Below are 27,865 nucleotides of genomic sequence, written 5' to 3'. Positions count from 1 at the left end.
GACCCTCCCCGGCTTTGCACGGGTAAGCATTACAAATTAAAATTATACATCTAAACCTTCCTCAAGAATCACTCTATTGATAGGTGAAAACCACATGAAACCACGTCCGTTTAATAGTTTTTGAGTTTATCGCGAACGTACAGACAGACAGACGCGGTGTGGGAGGGTTTGTTTTATAAGATGTAGTAATATTCAATTTAATTGTATAATAACGATAGCATTTACATAACTTAATAGTAACTATTGATAATAGATAGAATATACAAAAATACTGCACTAATAGAGGTAGGTACTTACCGTTTAATAATGCCACAAAACAATGAATTACGTTTTTAAAATATTTATTTACAGATACATGACGATATATAATGGTGTTGACCACAATTACCACTATTTTAGTAGTACAGAACTATTATACCTTAATATAATCTGTGGTACTACTGAAGGTTTTTGATAAAAATACTGTAAACTGTATAAAAAAAAGTCCTAGTCCTATTTAGTTTTATATTCCTATTTACTTAAATATGTTGTATGCAAGGCTTCAGTAAGGCACTGTATATCATCGAGGCAATAAGTTACGTAACTTCTCCTCGTCCTATCTCTCCATATATTTGTAGGTACATATTTATGTATTGCTTGAATGAAATATTTTTTGTATCATGTACCTACTTACTTTACTTTTTATGTTACTAACTAACACCGTATGGAACGGCCTTGGCCATGGTCAGGTGGAGTAGAGTGGACTGTATATATTTTAAAAGATGTTTTTATAGGAAAAATGAGAATTCTTTGGAAAACTCGATAAATTGTATAAAAGGTAAAATTGCAGGGATTTATCTTTATCGGCACTTTTAATCGGAAAAAGGTACGTTGAAAAAAAATTTAAATTAACTGAAACATACGAAAATATTGCTAATATAATTGCGTTTCGAAGAAAAACTTAACCTATCAATATATTATATTAAGTATAAGTTAAAATTATAAGTTTCGCTAATATCTTAATTATTGGAAATATTTAAGTTTTTAGATATGCCTATAGTGCGTAAGTTTTCGTTGGTGATATTAATATTGATTTCTTAAATATGAATATAGGTTAATTTTGCACAAAGGGCTTCAAAAATAACACTTGGTCACAAACGAACACCATACTTACTAATATCTGAATCATCCAAATAGGTACATAATCTAGCTGTATTACTAAAACTCTTAAGGAAAACTAAGACACGTAAAATAGAGCAAAATACTGTATCAAATATTTTGCACTAAGTACAGACAGTCGACGTCAAAGATATGTTAACACTTTTGCACCTTACTCCATTGTAATAAAGCGAAAAATGTAAACATATATTTGACGTCGACTGTACCTACTTTACGTGTAGGTAATAGGTATGTTACAACCTTAAATATGGCCACTCATTCGTTATCCCTCTCCCTAAAAAAAATTATGTTAATGATGTGAAAAATCTATGAAAAAAAGGAGCTACCAACATTTGATGTAGGTAGATCTTGACTTTTTGACTTTTCGTAATCTTGGGGCACGGTAGTGCTTCCGCCAAGACATGCATATTCGGTTTTCGCCATTACCAATTTTATGGGCAAAGAAGCAAGAATCCTGTTTGCTAGCAAAACTATTAGAGTTAGACCAAGATAAGTCTGCAACGATTTTGATAACACACGCAGTGCAACGGGACTTAATCGCGTATCTAAGTTTTAAGATTTACCTCCGACGTTTCGAGGACGGCGTTGTCCCCGTGGTCTCGGAGAAGACTGGCTTAAGTTGACATCAGCATCGTCTAACCGCGCGAGTTTTTCGAACTACCCGCACTTGGTCTTGTTTATCCGCTTGAACGTTTTGCGCACTAGGGATGTCACTCTGTCGACACACAACACTAACGATATTCGATTTATCGACTGTCGATATTCGTTTACGCTTACATTTACTAATGACTAGAAATGACGATCCGTGGACAGGATTTTAGGGTTATCCAGACCAGTCTTCTCCGAGACCACGGGGACAACGCCGTCCTCGAAACGTCGGAGGTAAATCTTAAAACTTAGATACGCGATTAAGTCCCGTTGTATAATTTAATAATGTGTAAAAATCGTGAAAGTTTAAATCAGTGTTCGTCATTTGAAGTTTAAAATAACACTTGCACTGCGTGTGCTATCAAAATTGTTGCAGACTTATCTTGCTCTAACTCTAGAAATAATTTGATTACCATATTTATTTTATAGTTCCTTTTTATAGCATTAGAAGTAATCATTGGGGTTTTGTATACGGTAATATACTCGAATAGCATGCTTTACGCCCTAATTACTTCTTGCACTGTAAAATCGGTTTAAAGTCTCATAATCTTAAAGACATATGCTTATAAAATTCTACTAACAACACAGACAATCCCCCCTATGACAAGAGAGAGCCCAGGCTTTTCCCAATCCGCAGAGCTGGTTTTACACTTGGTCTGTTTAGAGGGCAGTGGGTAGGGGACGGTCTTGTTCATCATCCAGTAGTAGACGTCGGTGAGGCCCTGCGCCTTCAGCTCGGGACCGACCACGTCGCGGATCCGCTTGTTGTAGTTGTTTAACCAGGTTAGCTGGACAAATGGACACATTGGTAAAAAAAACCAACACTTATTTAAAAAAAAAATAAACCTAATGATTTTTTTTTTGAGGTTCAGCTTTAAAGGTTTACTCCATTCAAGAGTAATCTTCATGAATGGAGAAAAGTGCCTAATGTAGACTTTGTGTTGACTGCTGAGATACTGGATTTAGCAAAAAAAAAATATTTCGATGATTTCACCGCATCTGCAATCTGCATATATCCCACCATCAGGGGCCCGTTTCTCAAAATCTTGTAACTTGTAATATAAGCGGATATCACTTTTTGACAGCTTTTGTTGTGTTTTGTTGTTTTGTTGTATTACAAGTTACAAGCTTTTGAGAAACGGACCCCAGATATTCCGTTAAAGAATTATTCAAAGATAATATTTTTATTTATTTTATAAATTGTTCATCGAATCATATGAAATAGCCTGTACTAACCTCATACTCAGTGAGCATGGACGTCTCGATAAGTTTCCGCTCAAACGGCACCAAGGTAGCCTCAGTGAAGTACAAGTATTCGTTGGACTTGGCTCCCACTTCCAGTATGTTCCCCAGACTGATCCCGAACTTGCCCGGCTCGTACCATGCGGGCTCTGGAAGCATTCAATACAAGGTTTATCCAAGGAATAAACAAAGGAACTTTAGAAAACGTACACAGTTGAAGAATAAATCAAATCAAAAATCATTTAGGTATTGTCAGGAAACCAATAGCCACACCACCCACCAATAGGGGCAATAGGTACATATGTATATCATATTGCAGTCTTGACAGCCAGCTGCTACAAACGTACTAGTGCTCGACATACTAATGCCCAATAGATGACACCCTGCTGTCACCTCTATTGACAATGACTTAAGTTTCAAGATGATGACTTATGACATGTACTGGGACCGCATCGAGCACCAGTACGTTTACCTTAGTAAAATCCCACACTTTTCTTATAGTAGGGGAGCCCAAGAGGGGATTTTTATGTTTACTCAAGCGCGTCAGATTAAGATATGAGTGATATCTTGCTACCCCGTGTAGTCTATCTAACCCCGTGTAGGCGAAATAGGCATTGTGGGGGCTTAGCTGTCGATTTGCTGAAAATGCTCAGAATAAGTAACTATAACTAGATACTAACCGACTGTGACAAAATATCCTTCCGCCAATGTATACAGGTTCTTGTCTTGTCTGTAGTCGATGACCACGGGGTCTGTAATAAGACAAAACTAAAAATGTGTAAGTTCAAAAACTAAATCCCGACCCGACTCCCGAAATCTTGCGCTCAAAAATGAAAGAAAATTTTCTTATCTGAAATTGACATGTAGAAAACATTATACATAACATATAATTAACGATACCTACATGTTGCGCACCTCGTACGTGCTTCGCTCTATTTTATTAGTAAGTGGGCGCCATGCAGGCATTGGAGCGCACACAGCGGGTCTCGTACCTTGGGCTTCGCCCGATATTTTTATGAAATGGTCGCCCGGCATTGGAGCGTGCATAGCCCGCCCCGTACGTCGGGCATCGCCCGATTTTATGACTTGAGTTGAGAAGGTCGATCTCACTTAATTGAAGCGCCAAACTAGCTCAGTCTACCTTCTTTTCGATGATTGGCTGCACCAACGCCGTAGCCCGTGGGCCGCAGGTAGTCCTGCCTCGCGGCCCACAGCGGCGCGCGCGCGACGGGGTCGGCGTGCGCCGCCGGCAGCGCCGCCGGCGGTTGCAGGGTTGATAAAGCCGCGAGCGAGCGGAGAACTGTTGTGTAGGCGCGTCTTTCGCTTAGCTTGGGGTCGCCGTAGTGGAGTGTGCGGGTCACTAAGGTTGTGCCCTCTGGAAATAAAATTACTTGTTTATTTTGTAGTTTACCTTAAGTGCTATATATTTATTTGAATTTTCAATCGTATTTTGTCGACAATAACGTTGAGTTTGTTTGTACACACAGGTTGGGTAGTCAAATTACGTGGGAATCGAAAAACAAATTATTAGCTATAATTTGGTCAGTGGACTATTGTGAAAATGTGAATGGTATAGGTAAAACATTAAAAACAGGGACAAAAGACAACTAAGTACCTATTGTAATAATTGAGGCAGTTGATAATACTCGTAGTGTTATTACCTATGTACTGTCCCCCAGACTGTATCACAAGCGTAGTATTGCTGAACACCTGTCTATTCAACTGCACCGTGGCGCGGTAGTCAGGGTCGGCGGCGCTCGCGCCGAACGCCACGCGCGTGCGCATCGCCGGCCCCACGTAGTTGGCCTGCGTGGCGCGCGTGACATCCACCTTCATGGCTACGGAGATCTCCGATTGGCCCTTTACCTTTAAAAATAAAGGATAGTTGAGTTTGAGCATAAATTACCAAAGCCAGTGCAGTAAGGAAAACGTGACACCCTGGTGTCACCTCTATCGCTAGTGAGGTAGGTAAGCTTAAAGACGACATGAACTGGGAAGGTAAGCACTCGAACGTCTATGCTATCTTCAGAAATCGACATTCCGTGAAGTGGAACTGGTAATAAAGATCATAATAATATACTGAAAAGGACAGCATACTGTTTTGTGAAGCCGGTTCTGTGTTTTGTAAAATTTTAAGGATAGCTGCATACAACAAGCAAGAGAATGATGATGTATTTGGTATAACCGTACCATTCCCTGCAGATAACTGATCAGCGTGCACATCGCAACAGCATCCCTCAGATGCGCCTTCCTCATACACTTCACTTCGGCGTTAGTCTTCTGAGCCTTGAGGTACATAATTGGCGACAGCACGTAGAAGCCTCGCGCCCGCGGCACGCTCTGTGCTATGGCGGCCGAGGCGCCTTTCTGGAACGTTCCTCCGGAGGGGATGAGGACCTTGGCGTCGGTGATGCGGCGGAGGTCCGTGTAGATCATGGAGTAGTCTTTTATGCTGAAAAGACGTGATGCTTCAATTCGTTACAAAATAGTTATTTTGTTTTACAGGGGGGGGCAAAGTTATTGTTTAACTTCTAGTATTGATACCCAAGCAAGTGCAAAACTTCCAAAATGGACTACGAGCATAGCAGTGGAATCTTGCACGTTGCGAGGGTTTCAAGGCATTAGGGTGTTAAACAAACTTTGCTACCAAGTGAAACACAACAATTTTCACCACACCAACAACGCGAGGAAGGTACTATACCTATAGGTAGGTAAGTACATACTAACATTACAAATCAAATCGAAATGAACTTTTTTAAATATTTATCATTCAAATAATTAAGTACCTACTTACAAATCAATTTCACCAGCCACCATGAGGAAACAACTAAAAATCTGCATCAATTTACTTTGAAATTTTGGTGAATATTGCATCTCTCTCATCAATTTAAAGAAAATAAAAAACCCTTACGAGCTGGTGTGGAGAATTTTTTTATTTTTATTTTTCAGTAAAGCACGAGTATAAGCTTGTTACAGATAAATATGATGTCTTGGCTGTGAAATTAGATTTTACAACAAAACCGCTTAATCCTTGTAGTCACAATGCACAAATTGCACAACACTTCGTTTAAAACATTCACATATTTAACATTCATTTCAGCAAATAGCAGACACGGTGCAGTTTTTGGCACATGAAACATTTAGCGTATAAATATTGGATCACGACGATTATTATTATCGACATGTTGTTCGAGCTCAACCATTGAACAGACATTGTGCACAGTACAGCCGTTCCGTTATTTTGGACGGTATTGGTATAACATTAAGACATATATTCCATCGAATTTATAGTGTTACGAACTTTGTATGGCAGCCGTTTCTTACACACTCGTTCACTGTCCAATATGAATCCCAGGCGTACGTCCTGAGTAATAGTAAGAAGAAGTTAATTTTTAATTTTTTGGGATCAACTTTTCGCGTCACCATTTCAATTGAAATTATTGAGTAGGTCTTTGGTAAAAAGCAATAATCAAATCCGTTGCATTTGAATCGTCAACCCAGGAAACCGGAGGCATCGTACCAATGTTAGCTTGGCACTTACCTATTGCAAAGTACAAGTGAAGAGACAAACCTGGTACAGTTGTTGTTATGAACCGGACAGTTGTAGACCGCCAGCGCCTCGCGCACCGGCATGGACAGTTTGCCTTGTGGCACGTACACTTTCAGGTCCCTGTTGATGGAGGAAAAAATATTTATTATAAAAATATGAATTTAACTTTATTTTCAGGCAACTATTGTCTCGAAATCCTCGATTACACGTTACGTAGGTACCTACTAGCCACAAAAGTAGGTACCTATATGTCAATGCCATTCACAAGTGGCACAAGCTCAGCACAGCTACATTTACCAGGCAAGTTGCGCTCTTGAGACTAATTTATATTCCCGATACATCAAACATATCGCGGACAAAATTGCTACTGCCAGTACCAAAGTCAGCAGTGAACCCACCTCGTGCTAACAACGACGAAAGCCTTCAGCAGCGGTGCGTACGGCAAATCTCTTCCACGGACGTTCAACAGCCAAGCTACCTCGTCGAGAGCGGTCACCACCATGGCGTCGGCCCCGAGCACGCGGAGCTCGTTGCGCACGAACGATACTTTGTCTCGCCAACTTAGGCCTGGAGAAAAAAAAGAAGTAGGTGACTTCACAGAAACTATAACAAACAATTTTATGACAAGGGATAGTAAGATTCAGATCACGGTTAGTCGCTCACAAAGTTTTACGTGAAGACGTGAAGTATGGTGTGGCCATACTTTGTCACTGCCAAGAACTTAGCAGCATCGGACTTTAATTAGGTTCTAATTGATATAAAGCTTCTGGAAAATTTCACAAGAAAATTAACCTCCTTAAATTAATTTTCTTAAATTTAGAAAGTTCAGAAATGTCCGTCGGTACATAATATTTATAGAGGTATTATCAAGGTGTTAATAGTAAACCTGTGCAATCGCTCTGATGCAAGCTAGCCACGATCCTCGAAGGCTCAGGTCGTCGTCGTTCCGGGTCCGTCTCCTCGTTCCACAGCTGGTCCAGCAACGTCGGCACGTGGACCAGAGATATGCCGCTTGGTTGCAAGCCCGTGGCCAACGCTGACCACTCGGATATGGAGATCAGACGCGCGTCGGCGCCGACGCGACCGGTGTGGCCGATTCGGGTCTGTAAAGTAAGATTTGTGTAAATTTTCAGTAGATAGGTTGACCAGAAAGTGGCCACGAGTGAGATATCGTATAAGTGAAGGCCGGATTCGTTCTGAGGGTCGTGAGGTAGTGTCACTAGTGTGAATTTTAGGTAGGTAATTATGGAGGTGATAGTTCCACTTGAAATCAATGCACTTTATCCAAGCAAATAATTTGATAGAGGATCTTAAGTTATGGGCTACGGATTTAACCCCCAAGTATGTTCAGCCAATATCAGACTATTCATTGTTTCGGAACGGTTGAATGAGACCATTATTACCAGTGCTATTTTTATTAACCGACTTCCAAATCTAAAAGGAGGAGGTTATCAATTCGGTTGTATGTTTTTTTTTATTTTTTTTTTTATTTTTTTTTTATGTTTGTTACTCCATATCTCCGTCATTACTGGACCGATTTTGAAAATTCTTTTTTTGATTGTATGTATATGCATACAGATTGGTCCCGTTTTTGTCAAAACCCAGTTCTGATGATGGGATCCATGAGGAATCGAGGGAACTCCTCAAATATTAAAGGCATACATATAGTGATTTTTGTGTTTTTATCAACAAATCAAGCATATACATTCAGAAACGTGACATTTGATGAAGTGGAACTGCTGATGATGATCAGAACAGAACTCTTCAACGACGCATAGTTCACGTTTGGCGATTTGTCCTCTTCGTTATGTTTGTTAAGCAAGTTAAGTTTTTAAGTCACATTTTTGTCAAGCTCGAGTTCTGATGATGGGATCCATGAGGAATCGAGGTAACTCCTCAAATCTTAAAGGTGTGCGTATAGAGATTTTTGTATTTTCATCAGAAAATCAAGCATTTTTATTCAAAACTGTCGCATTTGATGAAGTGGAACTGCTGATGATATCAGAACAGAACTCTTCAACGACCCATAGTTCACGTTTGGCGATTTGTCCTCTTCGTTATGTTTGTTAAGCAAGTTTAGTTTTTAAGCCACATTTCTGTCAAGCTCGAGTTCTGATGATGAGATCCATAAGGAATCGAGGGAACTCCTCAAATCTTAAAGGCATACATATAGTGATTGTTGTGTTTTAATCAACAAATCATGCATATACATTTAAAAAGTAACATTTTCGTTATGTTTGTTAAGCAAGTTAGGTTTTTAAGCCATATTTATGTCAAGCTCAAGTTCTGAACATGGGATCCATGAGAAATCGAGGGAACTCCTCAAATCTTAAAGGCACACGTATAGAATTTTCTGTATTTTCATCATAAAATAAAGCATTAACATTAAAAACTGTCGCATTTGATGAACTGGAACTGCTGATGATGATCAGAACAGAACTCTTCAACGACGCATAGTACATGTTTGGTGATTTCGAATTTCGACTTTGACTTGGACTGGGACCCGGACTCGGATCCGGTTCGGACCCGGACCCGGACCTGGACTCGGACTCGGACCTGGACTAGACCCGGACTCGGACCCGGACTCGGACACAGACCCGGACCTTGACCCGGAAAATCACTATGATACCTAAACTAAATAAACCACTATGATTACCTACCATAAAATGTAGGTATAAAGTATGATGAGGCCAAACCCCTCCCGCTCAAACCCCCGTACACCGCACCGCATGCGCCGTTAAGTGGGTTAGGTTAGGTTTGAACTGCTATCCCCCTCGAAGTGCTGCCACCTTGCCGTGGTGGGGGGGCTTGCGTGTCTCAATGATCCTCGGGGCTACGCCGGACAGGGCTACCCATACCAGACAGGCCTGGGGTGAGAGACCAGACAAAGAGCGGCACATGACGGTTCTCCCCGCGTCCCTCTGACGGAGCAGAGGGCGCAGGGGAAGTACATAGGGTGGGCGGGCCTGGCCTGAGATGTGTGTGGATCTCACGAGGCCAGGTACCCGCGACGGAGGCACGCACGGTGGTGGTGCGCGTGCACCGTGTTTGAAGGAGCCCTAATATTGGGCAGCGGCCGCCTTCGAGCGGCGTGGGATGGCGGGCCTTCAAGGCTCGCGGCGCGACGGGTCTGGCAGTTGCAGTCATGCGACTGCTGGGTGAGTTTCGGCTCCCCGTCGGGCAACCCGTAACCCGCACTGAGCCGGCCGGGGGTGCTGCTCATTGAGAGTAGCACCGCGTGGAAGAAAACCACTATAATAAATTACCCCAATCCCAAGGTGAGCAATCGCGCCGATGGGATGCGTGGCTGGAGGGAGTCCAGTCCCGAGCGTGCGGGGGAGCCCACCCCTTAAAAAAAGCTAATCATGGAGTTCAGCAACTTTAAAATTCTCCGGGCGGGTAACCAATCCCGTTCACTCGCTTCGGCGGGTGAGAGCCCCGTCGTATACGGAGGGGGCAAAAGTTGCTTCGTGGGCCGGCGGGATGCCGGCTCTCGTGAACACGACATTGGCTATGAACAAACGGAACTCGATTACGCAAGCGATATGGATATTTTGCGGATGAGGGGAGGAAACTCTGAGGACGAGGAGGAAAGGGTCTTCTTCCCGCGAAGCTCCTTGGCGCGTTCGCCCGTGCAGGGGCCTGTCCCTGCACAGGCGAACGTGTCACAGCACAGTCAATGTGTGGACTATCCAAGCCCACGCATTGACCTCAGCTTGCCCGAGCTGCAGATTCCTCCGTTTGGAGGGGTTGACGTCCTAACAGAGGCAAGGGACAGGCAGGGCCGCTTTATACGGCGTGCGCCAGGTGCAACTCCGAGCACCGCCACAGAAGTAGGGGCAAGACAGGAGGAGCCACGCGCACTACTGGCGCTCGAGGGAGGCCGTGAGGCCAGGTTCGAGAGGGTCGCCAAAGTCCTCCTGACCCGAATAGACCCAGGGATCCTAGCGGGAGGGGGGGGTGACTCGGACGGCACCAGGTACACGGTGCGGTCCAGCCCGTCGCCGATGACTCCCCCCCCCCCTAGTCGCCATGGGAGCCCGACCACGGAACGTCAAGGAACCTTGGAGGGGAAGGCTCCAACGGGCAACCCCAGAAACCGGGGAAAGGGAAAGGTGCGCCCACGGATGCCGACCCCACTCAAACCCGCGGGCCCAGTGCCAATTTCGGACGTGGAGACAACGGAGGGTGAAGAGTACGGTAGGATGTGGCAGGACCGCCCAGATAAAAGACCTCGACCATCCGACTCGGACTCTATGCCAGGCTCCAGCGGAGATGAGGGGCGCCGTTCAACCGGCAGCGGGGGCTCATCCCAAGCCTCTAAACGCCGGGGCCGCCCCCCCACGACTGGGAATTACATGGGCATGGCTAAGGCAAGAGAAGCTTATAACCGTGCCCTCCGGGAAGAGGCTCGCCTCGAGGCGGAGAAAGAGCTGGAACAAATGGAAATCCGAACGCGGCAAGGGTTCCGCAAAGACACCATTCCTCGGCCTGGGGCGAACCCCGAAGAAGAGCCCGGCATACGGGACCTGAGACGACAGGTCGCGGATAGTGTGGCTGTCATCGAAAGGGTGGCAGCCACATCAAAGAATCTGAAGGGCCCGTACATCCGCCGCCTAAAAGACGCCTCGTCGGCAATCACGGATGCGTTTGCTGAACTCAGTCAACGCACAGCCACCGAGGAAACGACGCGGCTTCAGGCCGACAACGACCGGCTGAGGGGGGAGATGGCCAGTCTCCGAAAAGAAATGGCCGAAATTAAGGCCCAAATGGAGGCGATGCGTCAGCAGGGCAGTGCTGCATCCTCCCTACCCGGACAGGATAGGAGTTCGAAGACGGTGGCCGAACAGAGCAAAACCTCGGCGCCTCTGACGAAGGAGATCTGTCGCGTGGTCATGGCCCAGGTGACGTCGTACCTGGACGCCCACATGACCACAATCAAAGACAGACTCCTCCCTCCGTCCGGCGGAGAGACTACTCACAAGGAAAAAAGGCTCGCGGGCGCTTCCTCGAAGGCCCTGGTCTCGCCTATGGTGCCTGCAAAGGGACCTTCCTCCTCAGGCTCTGTGGGGAGGGAGAAGAAGAAGAAGCCCCGGAAGGGAAGCTCCGCCCAGGAAATCCCGGCCCCGGTAATGCCAGGCTCCGCCGCTGCTGCGCTGGCGCCTGCACCTGCCACGTCAACCTGGTCCGAGGTAGTAAAGAAGGGGAAAAAGGGAAAGCCCAAGGGTGCAAAAAAAGGAGGTGAACCTTACGAACAAGGCTCCACCAAAGAAAGCCCGGAAGCTTCGCCTTCCTAACACATCAGCGGTGGTGCTGACACTGATACCCCAGGCCGATAGCAGCACGAGCTACGCCGCCGTACTCAACGAGGCTAAAAGCAAGGTCGACATTGACTCGATGGGGATCGCGGGTGTTCGGATCCGAAGGACCGCCACGGATGCCCGCGCCTTCGAGATCCCCGGAGCGGCGAGCGGCCAAAAGGCAGATGATCTGGCCGCCAAACTGCGGGAGGTGCTGGACCCTGCCCTGGTCCGTATATCTAGGCCCACCAAATGCGCGGAGATGCGCATCTCGGGCCTGGACGACTCCGTGCTTTCCTCGGAAGTGGTGGCGGCGGTAGCAAAGGAAGGTGGCTGCGCAGAGGAGGACATCAAGTCCGGGGAGGTCACGCTCGGCCCTTCGGGGTTGGGTACGGTGTGGCTGCGGTGTCCTATCGCAGCTGCCAAAAAGGTGGCGCAGGGCGGACGGGTCCGCGTGGGGTGGGTGTCGGCGCAGGTCAGACTGCTCGACAGTCGGCCCACGCGATGCTTCCGATGCTTGGAAGTGGGACACGTGCGTGCGAAGTGCAAGTCGGAGGTGGATCGGAGCCTTATATGTTACCGTTGCAGTGGGACGGGCCATATCGCGCGTGACTGCAATGCCACCGCGCATTGCTCATTGTGCGCCGCTGCGGGCATCCGTGCAGACCATAGGGTGGGAAGCAAAACATGCAACCCACCCAAACGGAAGAAAACTGCTGCAGGTGGCCCCGGAGCCTCTACGCAGCCAAGTCCCCCACGAAGGCCTGAGCCTGGGGTCGAGGAGGATCGGACAGCCAATGGTTAGGAATGGCCGTCCGGTATCTGCAGGCGAATATCAACCATTCCGCCAGAGCTCAAGACCTCCTGCTCCAAAGCATGGCGGAGTGGTTGATACATGTCGCGGTGGTGGCAGAGCCCTACTCTGTGCCCCCGAGGGACAACTGGGCTGGTGACAGGGATGGCCTAGTAGCGGTTGTCACGCAGGCCCAAGCTAATGCGCCGCGTCACCAAAACGTCACCAGAGGCCACGGCTTTGTCGCCACACTATTAGGAGACACGATGGTGGTTGGGGCGTATTTCTCGCCAAACAGGAGATTGGCCGAGTTCGAGTCATTCCTGGATGAGGTGGGCTCTCTGATCGGCAGCAGTCGCCCGGGGCTGGTGCTCGTCGCTGGAGACTTTAACGCCAAGTCCACGACATGGGGATCCCCAGCGACGGACGCGAGAGGGCAGGCCATGGAAGAATGGGCGGTCGAAGTGGGGTTGCAGATCCTCAACAGGGGGTCGACACACACGTGCGTGCGACAGCGGGGCGGGTCAATTGTGGATCTAACAATGGCCAGCCCTGCTCTCGCACGGCGCGTAATGGGGTGGGGAGTGAGGGTAGACGTGGAGACGCTGTCGGATCATCGCTACATTCGATTCGATGTCTCCACGTTCCCTGCCACTCCAAGGGGTGTCGGTCGACCCACTGCGGGGGAAGGGCCGCGCTGGAAACTGCGCAAACTCGACCGAGAAATGGCCAAAGAGGCAGCGATTGTCGAGGGGTGGCAGGCCGGGCCTAGGCCCATCGGTGAAGTCGACGCCGAGGCGGAGCGGCAGGTTGCTGCTCTCCAGCGCATATGCGATGCAGCAATGCCCCGAGCAAAGGCGACTCCGCCGCGGCGCCGGCTTTACTGGTGGCGCGAGGAGCTTCGTGAGGCACGAAGCGGATGCACAGCTGCGCGCCGCCAATACACCAGGAGCAGACGGAGAAGGATACGCGATCCGGCCAGGGAGGATGAGCTCTACGCCGCCTACCGAGTCAAATGCCACACCCTGCAGGCAGGCATCGCACAGGCTAGGGAAGCGGCGTGGAAGGAGTGGCTGGAGACGCTGGACCGGGACCCATGGGGACGCCCTTACAAAACTGTAAGGGCAAAACTCCGGCCTTGGGCCCCTCCGCTAACCAGCAGCCTTGAGCCGGACCTCTTAGGACGAATCCTTACTGGTCTGTTCCCTGAACGAGGTGTATGGCATCCGCCAGCGATGGGTGGGAACGCTACCAGCACTGCGGTAGAGGAGGACATACCTCCTGTCACAGAGGGGGAACTCGGGGCAGCGGTGTTAAGGCTCCGGCTGAAAGACAGCGCCCCCGGACTTGACGGTGTGCCCGGACGTGTCGTGGTGCTCGCGCTTGGTGAGCTGGAGGAGAGAGTGAGGGCCCTTTTCCGCGCATGTCTCCAACAAGGTCGGTTCCCGCGAAGCTGGAAGACCGGTAAGCTCGTCCTTCTTCAGAAGGACGGGCGCCCGGCTGAGTCGCCGTCGGCCTATCGCCCCATAGTCTTGCTTGACGAGATGGGCAAGCTCCTTGAGCGAGTGCTCGCGGCCCGTCTCGTCAGACACCTCGGGGAGGTAGGACCCGACTTGCACGAGTGCCAGTACGGCTTTCGGCGGGAAAGGTCGACCATTGATGCCATAGCGCGGTTGAGGGTCCTCGCCGATGGGGCAGTCTCACGGGGTGGAGTGCTGTTGGCAGTGTCGCTAGACATAGCGAATGCCTTCAACACTTTGCCCTTTGAGACTGTCAAGGAGGCACTGAAGTACCACGGTGTGCCCCACTATCTCAGAATAGTAGTCGAGGACTACTTCAGAGACCGGGCCATCACATACCCGACTCAAGCTGGATGGGCAAGCAGGACGGTCACGTGCGGTGTCCCACAGGGGTCAGTCCTCGGACCACTCCTGTGGAACATCGGGTACGACTGGGTGCTTCGCGGTACCAACCTGCGGGGCGTCAACGTACTGTGTTACGCTGACGACACTCTCGTCACCGCAAAGGGGAGCACCCACAGGCAGGCCGTCCTGCTCGGCACAGCAGGGGTAGCTCACGTGGTGAGTCGCATTAGGGCCTTGGGACTCGAAGTGGCCCTCAACAAGTCCGAGGCTCTCTGTTTTCACGGGCCTCGAAACGCACCGCCTCCTGGGCTGGAAATAGTGGTCGGGGGAACCTCCATCGCCGTCGAGTCGACGATGCGGTACCTAGGCATTGTCCTCGACGGTCGGTGGAGCTTCACTGAGCACTTTGCGCGGAAGGCGCCAAAATTGCTGGCCGCAGCCGGAGCACTCGGGGGACTGCTCCCGAACACCGGGGGACCGGGCAGCACATGCCGCCGCCTTTACCAGGGTGTTGTGCGCTCCATGGCACTCTATGGGGCCCCAATATGGGCAGAATCCCTGAACGCTCGGAACGTGGCCCTGTTGCGCAGACCCCAACGGGTTATAGCCACAAGAGCGATACGAGCGTACAGGACGGTCTCCTTTGAGGCGGCGACGTTGCTGGCCGGCAGCCCACCATGGGACCTGGAGGCTGGGGTCCTGGCGGCGGTATATTGGCAAGTTGCGGAAGAGCGGGCGGCGGGAAATCGTCCACTTCCGGAGGAGATCAAGCTTTGGAGGGAGGAGGCCAAGGATGACCTTCTCCGGAGGTGGGATGAAAGGCTAGAAGCCCCGAGCGCAAGCCGCGAGGTGGTGGGCGCAGTACGCCCAGTCCTTAGGGACTGGTTGAAGCGCGACTTCGGGCCAATGACGTACCACTTGACACAGGTACTTACTGGGCACGGTTGCTTTGGTAGGTACCTGTGGCGAGTGGCACGACGAGAGGACACAGCGGTGTGCAAGCACTGTGACAGAGGTGAGGAGGACACGGCGCATCACACCCGCGCCGTATGCCCTGCGTGGGATGAACCGAGATCGGAGATGGCTGCGGTTCTTGGAGCGGACCTATCGCTGCCGGCAATAGCCAGTGCGATGGTCCGTAACAGAGGCACCTGGGAGGCGGTCGTCGCGTTCTGCGACGCTGTCATGTCCCTAAAGGAGGCGGCGGAGAGAGAGCGAGAGGACGATCCCCTCTCGCTCCCTATCCGCCGAAAAAGGACCGGGCGGAGGCGGGCCGCGTATGACCGCCGCTTGCCGCCCTAACTGGGACCTCGGGCAGGAGATCGGGGGGTCTCCTGCCTGACGAGAGTGTCCCGAGGCGGATAAGGCGCAAAAAGTGCACTCCTAGGAGGGACAGTGGCAAAAGCCGCAATAGCCGAGCCCGCAAGGGCGACACGCACATGGCAGGGCCGAGGTAAGCGCCAAGCGTTCCCTTAGCCCTACCTCAGGCGGAGCGAGGGTACACCGAGGGGTTTTAGTGGGTAGGCCTCCCCCTATGGGAGGAGAGTCCCACATAACTCCCGACCCCCCCCGGGGGCGGGAGTATGCGCAACGCATTTCCCCTCGTAAAAAAAAAAAAAAAAAAAAAAAAAAAAAAAAAGGTTTGAACTGCTATCCTCACAGAACCGAACAAAAGTGGGTTAGGTTAGGTTAGAACTGCGAGCCTTACAGAAACGAAATGCTTCCTTTTCTACATAGCGCACCATCTACAATAATCTTTCACCGGGCCGCATAGAAGTCGGTTTTTTTTTCTTAAAAATTATGCTATAGCACTTAGTTGCCTGATAATAATAGTTTAATTTCACACCCCCTTATCAGCAACTGACTATTAGTACATGATATTAGGGAAAGTAAAACAATAAAGTCTGACATGGGGTTAATGGGGTGGCCATGGCCCAAGCGCAACAGTGACCCATTTAAATTGGCAATCAAGATTTAGCGCGACCCTTTTCCGGATATAAAAAAAGATGGAGTTAAACGTCACCCATCATATCAATTTAGTGCAGTAGAGATGGTCCTGCGTTTATCATGTTTAACAAAGTTGTACCTAGGTGTGAGACTGTCGCCTGATACGATAGACGATAAAAGTGAACGTACAGACAGACCAATTAGAATTAAATATATTTTATCATCCACGTTCTTCCAAACAGCGGGAAGGAACTCACCGCAATCCACTCAGCGATACTAGGCTGGCCGGAGTCATCAGCATCTATAACCAGCCACGAGCAGGACAGCGAAGCCCTTGCTCTTCCCACGTCGCCACTTGACACCCAGACGGCCGCCTCTCCTTGTGCAAGGACTACGGCCGTGCCTGCTCCGTCCCATCCGCTGATATATTGGAGGCGCCGTTCGTCCGCTGGCGGTTCCTCGCTCTGCGAAACATAAGCGAGTATAAAACTTGAGAATAGTTTGATTTGGTGTTTACAACTTTTACAAGGTTTGATTTTAGGGCGTTTACGATAAATGTCAGGCTTGGGACTTCTATGCCGCCGTCAGATTAAACATGGAATAGTGAGCATGGATTCAGAATTAGACAAAATAATTAGGCAGTAGAAAAAAAGAAAAACAACACGTACCAAATGCTCATCGCTGTAGAACACCAGGAAGGCATCAAAGAAGTTGCTCATCTGCGTATACATTGTATCCCGCATGGCTCTCCTCAGCCGCTGCAGGGGACTCGTGCTGACGTCATCAGGGCACGTGATGGAGGGTTGCTGGTTCTCGGTAGGGGCGGGGAGTAGGGTGGGCAGCGTTGGCGCGGGGGTCGTGCTCGTCACGTTGGGGGTACGGAGCGCGCCGTGACATGCTGAAAAATAAATAAATATATGTAAAAAATATAGTGTAGTAGTAGGCCAATCTTATGTTATGGTGCGGAATTCGGCGAAGATCATTCGTGATGTATGGCGTCTTTTTCATTTTCCCTGGGTAGCGAGAGACGCCATCACGAATATTCGCCCCTTACACAAACCTAGTTCATAGTAGGTAATTACTTATTATTTGTGTAAAAAATAACGTAACGAGGAACTTTGTTTCTGTAATCAAGAGAATTCTGCCGTCATTCGAATTGAGTTAGGAATTGGTTAGAAATTTGCTAATTTAAATTAGCTGTGCCCATTATAAATAAATAAATACTTACTCGTATTTATTATATAGTCGCTATCAAACATATTGAACTAAAAAATATAGACCGGTATGAACAAGCACTCGCGCGTGCAGAGTAGGTATAGTTACAAAGTGCATGGTAAATACTTTTGGCACGTTTTAACATAGTATCCGATATTATTCATGACTGATTGTACATTGATAAAAACAAAATAACAATATAATTATGGATGTAAATGTGGCTTGCAGTTAGCAGTTCATTTCATGCCGCACGCGCGGCCTGAACCTGTGTTTGCTTATTCCCGTCGTCCTTTTTTACAAACCGCCTTCGGCCCTATATATATGCCTTTGTAAAGTAAACACCATGCGTATTTGCTACACAAGTACACAACCAATACAATACGTGGGGGTCTCGCTTCGAATACGCGAGATTGCCGTCCCCCTCGTTAATTCTATAAAAGCCCCTCAAGAAGGAGAAAGCGGCTAGCGACAGCGGCGATCCCGGCGCGGGAATCTACCAGGGTAACATAAAACAAGCGGAGCGCGCCAAGACGAAAGCTCCCCAAAGCTCCACGAACGACAAGGATAACAACGGGCGTGGCTTTCCCTCTCGTTCTCGCTGTGAGTGATCCTTTTTTTACTCCCCTTGCGTTATGCCGGGTTTTCCTAGGATAGCGGTGCCGTCATATAGCGGCCGTCTCCATACTAAATAATACGGTTAAATATGGATGTCGTAGTATTTGTATGGAGACGGCCGCTATATGACGGCACCGTTTTCGGAGGAAACCAAAGCTTTAGGGGCGTAGCCGTAGCCACGTCAATCGACGGATAATTCCAAAACAAATTAAATTTTATGAGGCTTTCTTCTGAGTTTTTATTCGATGTATAGGTAGCCACAGATGATATCCTTGCCTTAACAATAAATAAATAAAATGTATACAATCATAAATATGATCCTTCACCAATCAAATGCAATGGGATGAAAGTTCATTGCCCGATGAGGTACCCAAGGGATGTGAATTCTATTGGAATGACGTCAACAAGTAGTAGGACTTCAGAGGGAGTAAGGAGTCCTTTCTTCCTTACATCGTAAGTTTAGTAAGGGGCAATCCTCCCACGCGCCTTGAAACCATCGAAGTGACGTCGGCATACACTAAGGCAACATAAAACGAAAGATACCATTTTGGATCTTTAACAAAGGATATTTTTTCACATGCAATTTGTCGCATTTATCAATATCAATATGTAAAGACCGTATATAACATAAGAATGCAACATAAATGATAAAATAACATGTAACTTTATCATAATAAAAATACCCTACACTGCGTCATTTAAAACAACAATAACCGAAAAAAAAAATTAAAGAATTCTGTGGGCCCTCAGGTCCGACGGTATTCCCAAAGGGACGAAATATCCTGCGAGTTACCAAGGCATCATATTAATGTAAGAGGCTGTTAGTCCTGCCTCAAGGATACTCAAGGATACGGCCAACGACCGCCGACCGCCCCTTCGACATTGCAATGCACGCACAATACCTACAATAAAAACACAAAGGCCGTAAGTACATACATCTGGTACGGAGATAAGACGTTTTGAAGGGTAGAGTGCAGTGAGTCATGAGAGTGAGACAGAGAATGTTGCAAATACGCGAGCAGATAAATTATGTGACAGCGACCGCTGATTAACACATTAACATTAACACAGACAAATGCGTAATGCAAGTATATTGCATTTATACGCTCCCAGGCTTGCAGCTGCTTTATTTATATCTTTTGCGTAGTTTTTTTATTAATTATATATTTATTATTTTCTATATAAACAACACATTTACGGGAGAGACACGAATATTAACTTAATTACAATCCATTTGTTTTATTTATTCTATTTTACACCAGTAGATTTCTCTACCACCGAATTCTACCAAGTATTCTCTATCTATACGAATGATTATGAATTATGAAGAAGAAATAGATAGCAAAGGTTCAAAACAAATAACACCTATTATTATTATGTAATAAAAGTAAGTACTAGAGTAAATTAAAGTATGTAAGTATGCAAAATGCATAGGTATGTCAATTCCTCGCATACTTGTTATAGCTTTTCACCGTAGCATCCTAAATTATAGGTACGAAAATTTTACTTATCCTAACACATTCTCGATGAATCCTAATGTTTCCGCGTCCAAGATTAGCTTTCGGCTATATGTAGCTCATTCGCTAAAAGCGTTAGAAAAAGATTACGCGGTCTTGACTTGACGTGTATTTAAATTGAAAAAACGCTTTTTAAAAATCAGTAACTATAACTTATGAAAGTGATTTATCATTTAATGTAAATAATCGTATATTATTAATAATTGCCGTGACTTATTTTTCAAAAGTGTTTTTCAATAAAAAGACACGTCAAGTTGTTTATTATTTTTCTAATGCAAAACGAACTATTTAATGAGCAGTGATCGTTAATTTTCCAGCAATTTTGGTGCAGCAAAATAAAGGATTTTCTTCATTTTTTTTTCTAGGGAGAGGATTGGTTAAGGTTAATATTACTGTTATTAACCCTAATTATCTATTCCACCTAGAGTAGGGCATACAGATGCTTTTAATTTAACCAACAATGCTGCACCAAAATTGCTGGAAAATTAATGATCACTGGTAATGAGGTATATACGACCGTATACGACCCGAGGTATACGACCGTTCGTTACGGCAGTACGAGCTTATACACGCCCGTTAAATTTTCCTACATGTCATTTATACGAGCTTTCGCGCGCGTACGCCTACGCTCGTATAAAACGCCAGTCTAAAAAACCGCACTTAGACCAGTGCCGTGTTATCAAAAGCTTAATGTAACTTATAATACAAGTGGAAGTCCCTTTTTGACAGCTTTTGTTAGAAAGGGACTTCCACTTGTATTACAAGTTACAAGATTTTGATAAACAGGGCACAGAGATACACTTGTAAGTTTTACTTACGTAAGTAGGGACAAAGCTATTTATTAGAATGAGATAACGATATTCATCTCTCATTCTGTAATTTCTGTAGTATAGCTGTGTCCCTACTTACGTAAGTAAAACCTACAAGTGTATCTTGTGCCTTAGCATTAGACACTCTACATTAGTAAGGTAGGTACAGAGAGCTACAAAAGTGCAAGGACATTATGAATGGAATTTATTCATAAAGTGGTCATGCAATTTTGTATCTGGATGTAATTATAGGTAACTATGTAAACTAAAAAAACGATCCCTTATCCTCTTAAGGCCCATCAAACAAGAGAAATTGGCACAGAGGCATTCATAATTCATAATAAATTTATATTCTACTATAAAGACTATTCTAACCAATAGTGTAAGAAATTATAAAGTCAAATACTTTTTCACCACACCAGCTAAAGGCTTAATTGATTGTTCAAAAACGAATGAGAAAGTTGCATTTTGTTCACATGTGAGACAAAGTAATCAAATGCAAATTTTGAGTTGTTTTGTTATGTTTGCTGGTAGAATTGACCTTTAAATGATGATTTTGAATGATAAATATCTAATATCTATTATTTCTTTCCTAATGAACATATATTAAAACTGGTGTTTTGTACAATAAAGTGTAACCACTCCTAAAAACTCCATAAAAGCAGCGGGCGGGCGAAAGTCGAAGCTTTTCATCGAGCTTACGATCCAAAATGGCGTCGTCTACACGAATAGGTACGATCGGACTTTCGTTTTGTAACTTTCCCGACTTTGCCACCAGGATCACATGACCCACAGGATCCTGCATTACAAGCTAGTCCCTAAGCTTTACAAAGGGATGAACAGTAGAACCACAAAGTCAATAAAACCTTCTGTATCTTCGCCCTTAAGCACTTTAAAATAAAGATTACATTAGCGTAAAAGCATTCATGCGTAACGTTAGCTACACTGTATTCCCTTTATCTAAAATTGAATTGCAACGTATCGACGTCCCTTTCAGTCTCACGTGTTTTAAATTGTTACAACAAAACATAGGTGTCTCTTCAGTCTCTTTCACGCACTTTTATACATCATTAGATTAGTAACATAAGCTTAGAACTTTTTACTACAGAACTGTACCTAAGCAATTTTGTTAACCTGTAGGTTAAATACAATTGATTCTTAATTAGTACTTTTTAAACAGATAATTTACCTAACCTATCTTATTTTTGCCTAGGATCCTAGATTAAACTCAGGTTGTAAGTACCTAAAATGAACCAATAGAAAGTCACAAAGACTACCAAAACGATGGGTAAATAAAAAAAAGTGCGTGTGCGTGAGAACAATGGTTTGCCCCCTTTTTCTACCAGGATATTATGAGCTCTGCGGAGGTTCCGGGGACAAACAATGCGGGGGTAAGGGTAACATTGTAGGCGGGACGCGTCACGGGATGCGTCACTAAAAAAGGTAAGAAGTAGGTAGCGTCAAGTATTCATTCATATCTATAATCCTCGTAAATACCGGCGTACTTGTACAAGTACACATTAAATTCGAGTTTTGAACTTTTATACAGCGTGTTTATTTAGTCACCTGCAATAATTTACTTGCTGAATGTAGGTAGCCAAAATGTATGAAACGGTAAAATTTTCCGCGATTTCGGGGTTGGTCCCCATAGTAAAAGTTGCTCAGTATGATCTATATATTCACTCTGTAAATTAGGCGACTAAATAAACAGCCTGTAGAAATTTAAGAAAGCTCCAAATTCAAAACCTCAAAAATAGCACTGGTGACTGGATCAAGTAATTACTAATTATAGTGATTGGGTTTTTATAGGTAACTTAAATTTTGTATTTTTAGGTAGGTACTTCCTGTTAGATTGCTAAAACGAATTTAATTTTTGGGTTTAACTTTAGTTTTAATTTTACGTGTCACATATCAACATTGTATTTACAATTTTACATATTTACTATGCAAGAAAAAAATAGACATCATGGTTTCAGCAGGTATAATTAAAGCCTGATCAGTAATATATGATCACGCGCCAACGCCATTTTGCGGAATTTCATTGGAACTATTTTTTTCATTCAACTAATTTTACATGAGAATAACAGCGCCCTCTTGACAATGATCATATATTATGCTGTCTGTATCTGTCTATTTATTTGTCTTGTTACATCTTTGACTATTGATTCTAGAAAGTAGCAATTATGTATAGATGCGAGTAATCGGAGTAATAGAGCTTTTATATCAGGTCCAAGTTGCCCAATTAAAAAAATCCTTTAGCATTTGTTATTTTTATCTACACACATAATTATTCTATCTACACCCTTTATGATGCGTTCAAAAACTGCAAATTACTGCCAGCCTAAAAATAAACTATTTTTCACCACACCAGCTCGAAAAGGCTTACTTTGCACTTCAAAAACGGATAGCAAAGTTGCACTTTGCTATCAATAATTCACATGTGAGGCAAAGTAATCAAATGCAAATTTTGAGTTGATTTCTTATGTTTGCTGGTAAAATTTACTTTTAAATGATGATTTTGGATGATAAATATTTAATAACATTCATTTGAATTTGATTTGGTTTGATTTTGTTTGATATTTTACATTTAATATTTGCTTCGGGTTGGTGTGGTGAAATTTTTTGTGTTTCACTCGGGGGAAAATTTTGTTTAACCGCTCGTGCTAATATTGATACCCGAGCAAGCGAAAGATTCCAAAATTGAACCACGAGCGTAGCGAGTGGTTCGAAAAATGGAATCTTAAGCGTTGCGAGGGTTTCAAAGCAACTTTGCCCCCTTGTAAAACAAATAACTATTGTTACATAAGATTTCTTATCTGTGGAAATGTCTTGCATAATAATAACATTAACGCCGAAATCTATCGATTTAATATTGACATTCAAATTTCGAACAGGAGGTAAACAGGAGGAAAGTTAGACAACTCGCTTTCTGCTCGTTTTATAAACCCTCGTATTTTAATGCCTATCAGTATGTAGCAGTCACATATTAGTTACATATTTAAATACAATACAAGTGCGATAAATAGGAAATCTCAACTCGGTGTCGATTTAAATTCGCCACTCGTTGCGAATTACGTATATCGTACGTTCTGCAGTACATATTAAGGCCTGTGCACACCGGCTGCGTGTGCGTGACGTGCACGTGCGCGTGCAGCGTTGTAGTATATAGATCCTTATGAGGGACGGCACACCGCATGCGTGACGTGTGCGTGTGCGGCTCCAACATTTTAGCGCACGCGCACGTGCACGTCACGCACACGCAAGCCGGTGTGCACAGGCCTTTATGGTTCTTTAAAGGCCATGGCAGGATAAGCTAAGTGAATCTGCCCCCAGCGAGTTTCGGGTTGATTTTTTTTTGATGATGTGGCTTTGTATTGGTAACAAGTATGCAAAATTTGAGCCCCCAAAAGTTTATAGTTTTAAAATAAAAAATAAAAAACGAAATATGATCTTTTTTCAATATTTTTTTTTCTAGTTAGACGATTTTGACGTGCGTCACGTATAATGTGCATATAGTAAAGACAATTATATGACATTAATTATAGGATATATTGCCATACAAAAAAGAAAAATAAAACAATTACTTTAAAAAAAAAATATTACTTTCACGTCAGCGACACCTGCAAATTTTTCACCAAAGCTAGCCTCTTTAATAAGTTACAAAATAAATGCATTTACTTAATTTTATCTGTGGTAGAACAAGGTGTTTTTTTTAATTGAAAATACATCACTACATTACATTTTCTTATAATAATTGAACACCACATATAAAATAAAAGTTAAAAAAAATTAATTAATTGAACAAATTGGATTGCTTTCCTGTAATCCAATTAATTATTATATCCGATAAATATTCGAAGTTCATGTGAATAACCGGCACAGAGGGACATTTTTATTAATTTTTATTTTATAAGTGGCCAGTGTTCATCATTATAAGCATGCACGTTTCTATAAAGATTTTTTAATCGAGTAGTTTTGACGAGCGGGTATAGAAAATGTATAGTGATGTATTTTCAATTAAAAAAAAAACACCGTGTTCTACCACAGATAAAATTAAGTAAATGCATTTATAGCTGGTCAACCAAATCTTGTCAGTAAAAAAAGGCGCGATATTCAAATTTTCTATGGGACGATATCCCTTCGCGCCTACATTTTTCAAATTTGCCGCCTTTTTCTACTGTCAAGATCTGGTTGACCAAGTATATTTTGTAACTTATTAAAGAGGCTAGCATTGGTGAAAAATTTGGAGGTGTCGCTGACATGAAAGTAATTTTTTTTTTCTTAAGTAATTGTATTTTTTTTTTCTATTTTGTACGGCAATAATTAATGTCATATATGTAATTGTCTTTACTATATTCACATTATACGTGACGCACGTCAAAATCGGCTGGCTAGAAAAAAAAATTGAAAAAAGATTATATTTCGTTTTTTATTTTTTATTTTAAAACTATGTATACATTTTTGAGGGCTTAAATTTTGCATACTTTTTACCAATACAAAGCCACATCATCGAAAAAAATTACAAGTCAAAACTCGCAGATTCACTTATTTTGTCCTGCCATATGGCCTTTCCGACGTAGTACGCGTAATGTGCTTATTATATCACAAGATGTCGTAATGGAGCACAAGATGTACTACACTACTAATTATGTACCAGATCATAACTTGTCACAGTGCCAATGTTACTGAAACCAGTGACACACCGAAATAATGATACAGAAAACAAATTCCTTCCTACAACATAAAAAAAGTTCTATCCCGTTTTGTGCCTTAAGCGTTACCGATGAAGCCCCTGCAGAAGGTGTTGCGTCATGTGACGTCAATTGTCACCAGGACTTCATGGCACTGAGGCGTTATTCGCGAGGGTGAATCTCGCCATGCGCTACACATATCTCAAGTGTAGGTATGTGTTTTGTGTCCCGAGTCCCGAATAGGGGACGTTAGTGCTATGGATCTTTCCGCGTGGGGCACCGCGTTTGTATTGGAAATTTTAATATCATATATTATAGTATGAAATAATAAGGTTCAATTTTAGTTGTACTTTGATCCTGTTTATGTATAATTTCGGAAGACATATTAAATATATTAAAAAAACGGGTCACTCACGTATTTTTAAGTCGAAAACGCTCGACATGTTTCACTCCGTACCGAGGACTCCGAGGAGCGTCATCATGAAGAGTAAGGGAAACAGTTTTTTAACATCCTGTAGATAGGGATTTATGTATGTATGTATGTATGTATAAACTCTTTATTGTACAAAACACATAACACAAATTTATGGCAGGATAGGATTTATCTGATGCAAACGCTATTTTTTACTCCTTAATGGAACGAAACAACTTGGTGTCCTGACTGAGCCCATAACCTGTACAGGACATTTTTTTTGTAGACAGCTGTTGAAGACAAGCAAAAAAATCTGTCACCACATTTAAAGATTACTACTGATTTTTTATTACTGATATAGAATACAATGCACAGCAAGTGTAAAGGTTGAAAAGATCTGCACTAAGTTTTTTTTTAATTCGAGTTCAAAGGGGGAGGAAAGCGAAAGTAAGTCACGAAAATCGGTAAGGTACACACCGTACACATTTAGGATCTTAAATTAAGTAGGTACCCAAGATGTGTAAAGCGCTTAAGTAGCAACCACCTAAGAACAATCAACAGACTTGATGAAGTTTTCCCAATTTACACACTTTGCGTCTGTATGGCAGTCTACACATTGGATGCGAATCCTTACACCACTGCGGCGTGGGACATCGCTACATACATGTATAAAACTGTCTCTTTCACACACTTAAGCAACGTGCGCCGTAGCAGTGTGATAACCGCGTATGAGCTTAGTACGCGTGTGTTATAAAATATAGGAAGATTCTAAACTCATGATAGACCTTCTTGCTTTACAATAAAGCTTATAAGTTCTTAGTTAAACTGTGTGGGTACGTAGAACCCACGTAACCCGTTCAAAGCACCCGGTCTCCACGTACCAGGAGCACCTAACTTGCAGAAGGTGGACGAACGGCGAACTAAGTAATAGGTGGTTAGTCGCCGTGAGAAGATATCTATACGCACACTTGCATCGTTGCAAGTGTGTGTTTACTCGTACATACTGGTGCAGATTACAACTACTTTTACCTGTGTAACTACATAACATAAATCGATAAATATTACATAACAGCAGTACACAAAGATTTTGCCGAACGTCATGGCGTTACATCGGTTACATGGATACACATATATGTTAGAGTATGTGCGGAAAGAGAAGAGTCGTGGAATGTTTGGGGCCCAATACATTCCACGACTCTTATCTTTCCACACAGACTCTAGCCGCGAAAACTGAAGACGCCCGAACGGTTCGAATCCGGTCTCAGAGTATTCTATACGGTTTGGTCATTTTCTCATTGACTTTCAGTTTAAAACAAAGATTTTCTCGAGAATTTTTACCAATTCTGAAAATATATGTACCTATAGAAAAAAAAGAGGTACGAGTAAATTAAACGTCGAATGTTAAAAAAAATATCTATACATAATTTGCCTTATTACAATGGAATAAGATACCAAATTGTATACATGACAATCATGACATCGACCGCATTGTCATTTAGGTCAATTGTAAATTCGTCGAAGGTAACGGTTACAATTTCCCAATCACACCTACCGAAGACCATTTTACCATGATCTACTAAATCATAGAAACTGTACAGTTTTTCTACGACGCTGCTGCACGAAGGGCTCGGAATAGAGAGTTCTTTTTATGTTGTTTGTGTAAATAACTGCATTGCCTCACGCCGCTGCGGGCCTGGTGCAGCGGGCGGCGTTGACGCATGTCACTGCGTCATGGCCGTGTGCCGCCTGTGTAAATATGTAAACAGATAAACATTCATTTACTACACAACTACACTAGGTTTAGCTGGTGTGTGCAGGCAGACATGTTGTAATTAATTACACTTTATAAGTGTAATGTAGGTATGTGTGATGTAGTGTAGGTATGTATGATGTAGTGTAGGTATAATTTAGATTTAGATACACATGGATACACATATTACACATACACCTGACACATGCGTCGCGTACACATAAGCCACGTGTCAGAAAAGGGTTGCACATGTGGGCTACAGGTACCAGAGCCGCATGGGGGTCGCGGAGGTCGAATGTCACATATGCTTCGAGTGTGTGATCCCCTTGCGTATGCGTAGGTCAGGGGTGCGT

At 44.4% G+C, this 27,865-nt stretch overlaps 1 protein-coding gene across 1 annotated transcript in view; it reads right to left on the bottom strand.

The window, feature by feature from the left end:
- Window positions 1-2,369: 2,369 nt before the first annotated feature.
- Window positions 2,370-27,865, bottom strand: part of LOC134649740 (xaa-Pro aminopeptidase 1) — a 58,259-nt gene continuing 32,763 nt past the window's right edge. Inside the window, exons 2-12 of the mRNA XM_063504571.1 lie at window positions 17,172-17,401; window positions 16,761-16,967; window positions 7,485-7,701; window positions 6,997-7,165; window positions 6,620-6,718; window positions 5,239-5,500; window positions 4,710-4,914; window positions 4,190-4,423; window positions 3,729-3,800; window positions 3,043-3,197; window positions 2,370-2,594 (exon numbers count right to left, since the gene is read on the bottom strand). Of these exons, the coding sequence (XP_063360641.1) occupies window positions 2,370-2,594; window positions 3,043-3,197; window positions 3,729-3,800; window positions 4,190-4,423; window positions 4,710-4,914; window positions 5,239-5,500; window positions 6,620-6,718; window positions 6,997-7,165; window positions 7,485-7,701; window positions 16,761-16,967; window positions 17,172-17,401 (2,075 nt within the window). The remainder of the gene's footprint in view (window positions 2,595-3,042; window positions 3,198-3,728; window positions 3,801-4,189; window positions 4,424-4,709; window positions 4,915-5,238; window positions 5,501-6,619; window positions 6,719-6,996; window positions 7,166-7,484; window positions 7,702-16,760; window positions 16,968-17,171; window positions 17,402-27,865) is intronic.

Source organism: Cydia amplana, chromosome 7 (assembly GCF_948474715.1).
Source record: "Cydia amplana chromosome 7, ilCydAmpl1.1, whole genome shotgun sequence".
Lineage (NCBI taxonomy): Eukaryota > Metazoa > Arthropoda > Insecta > Lepidoptera > Tortricidae > Cydia > Cydia amplana.
The sequence above is the reverse complement of the archived record's forward strand: the minus strand, read 5'-3'. Positions and strand labels throughout refer to the sequence as shown.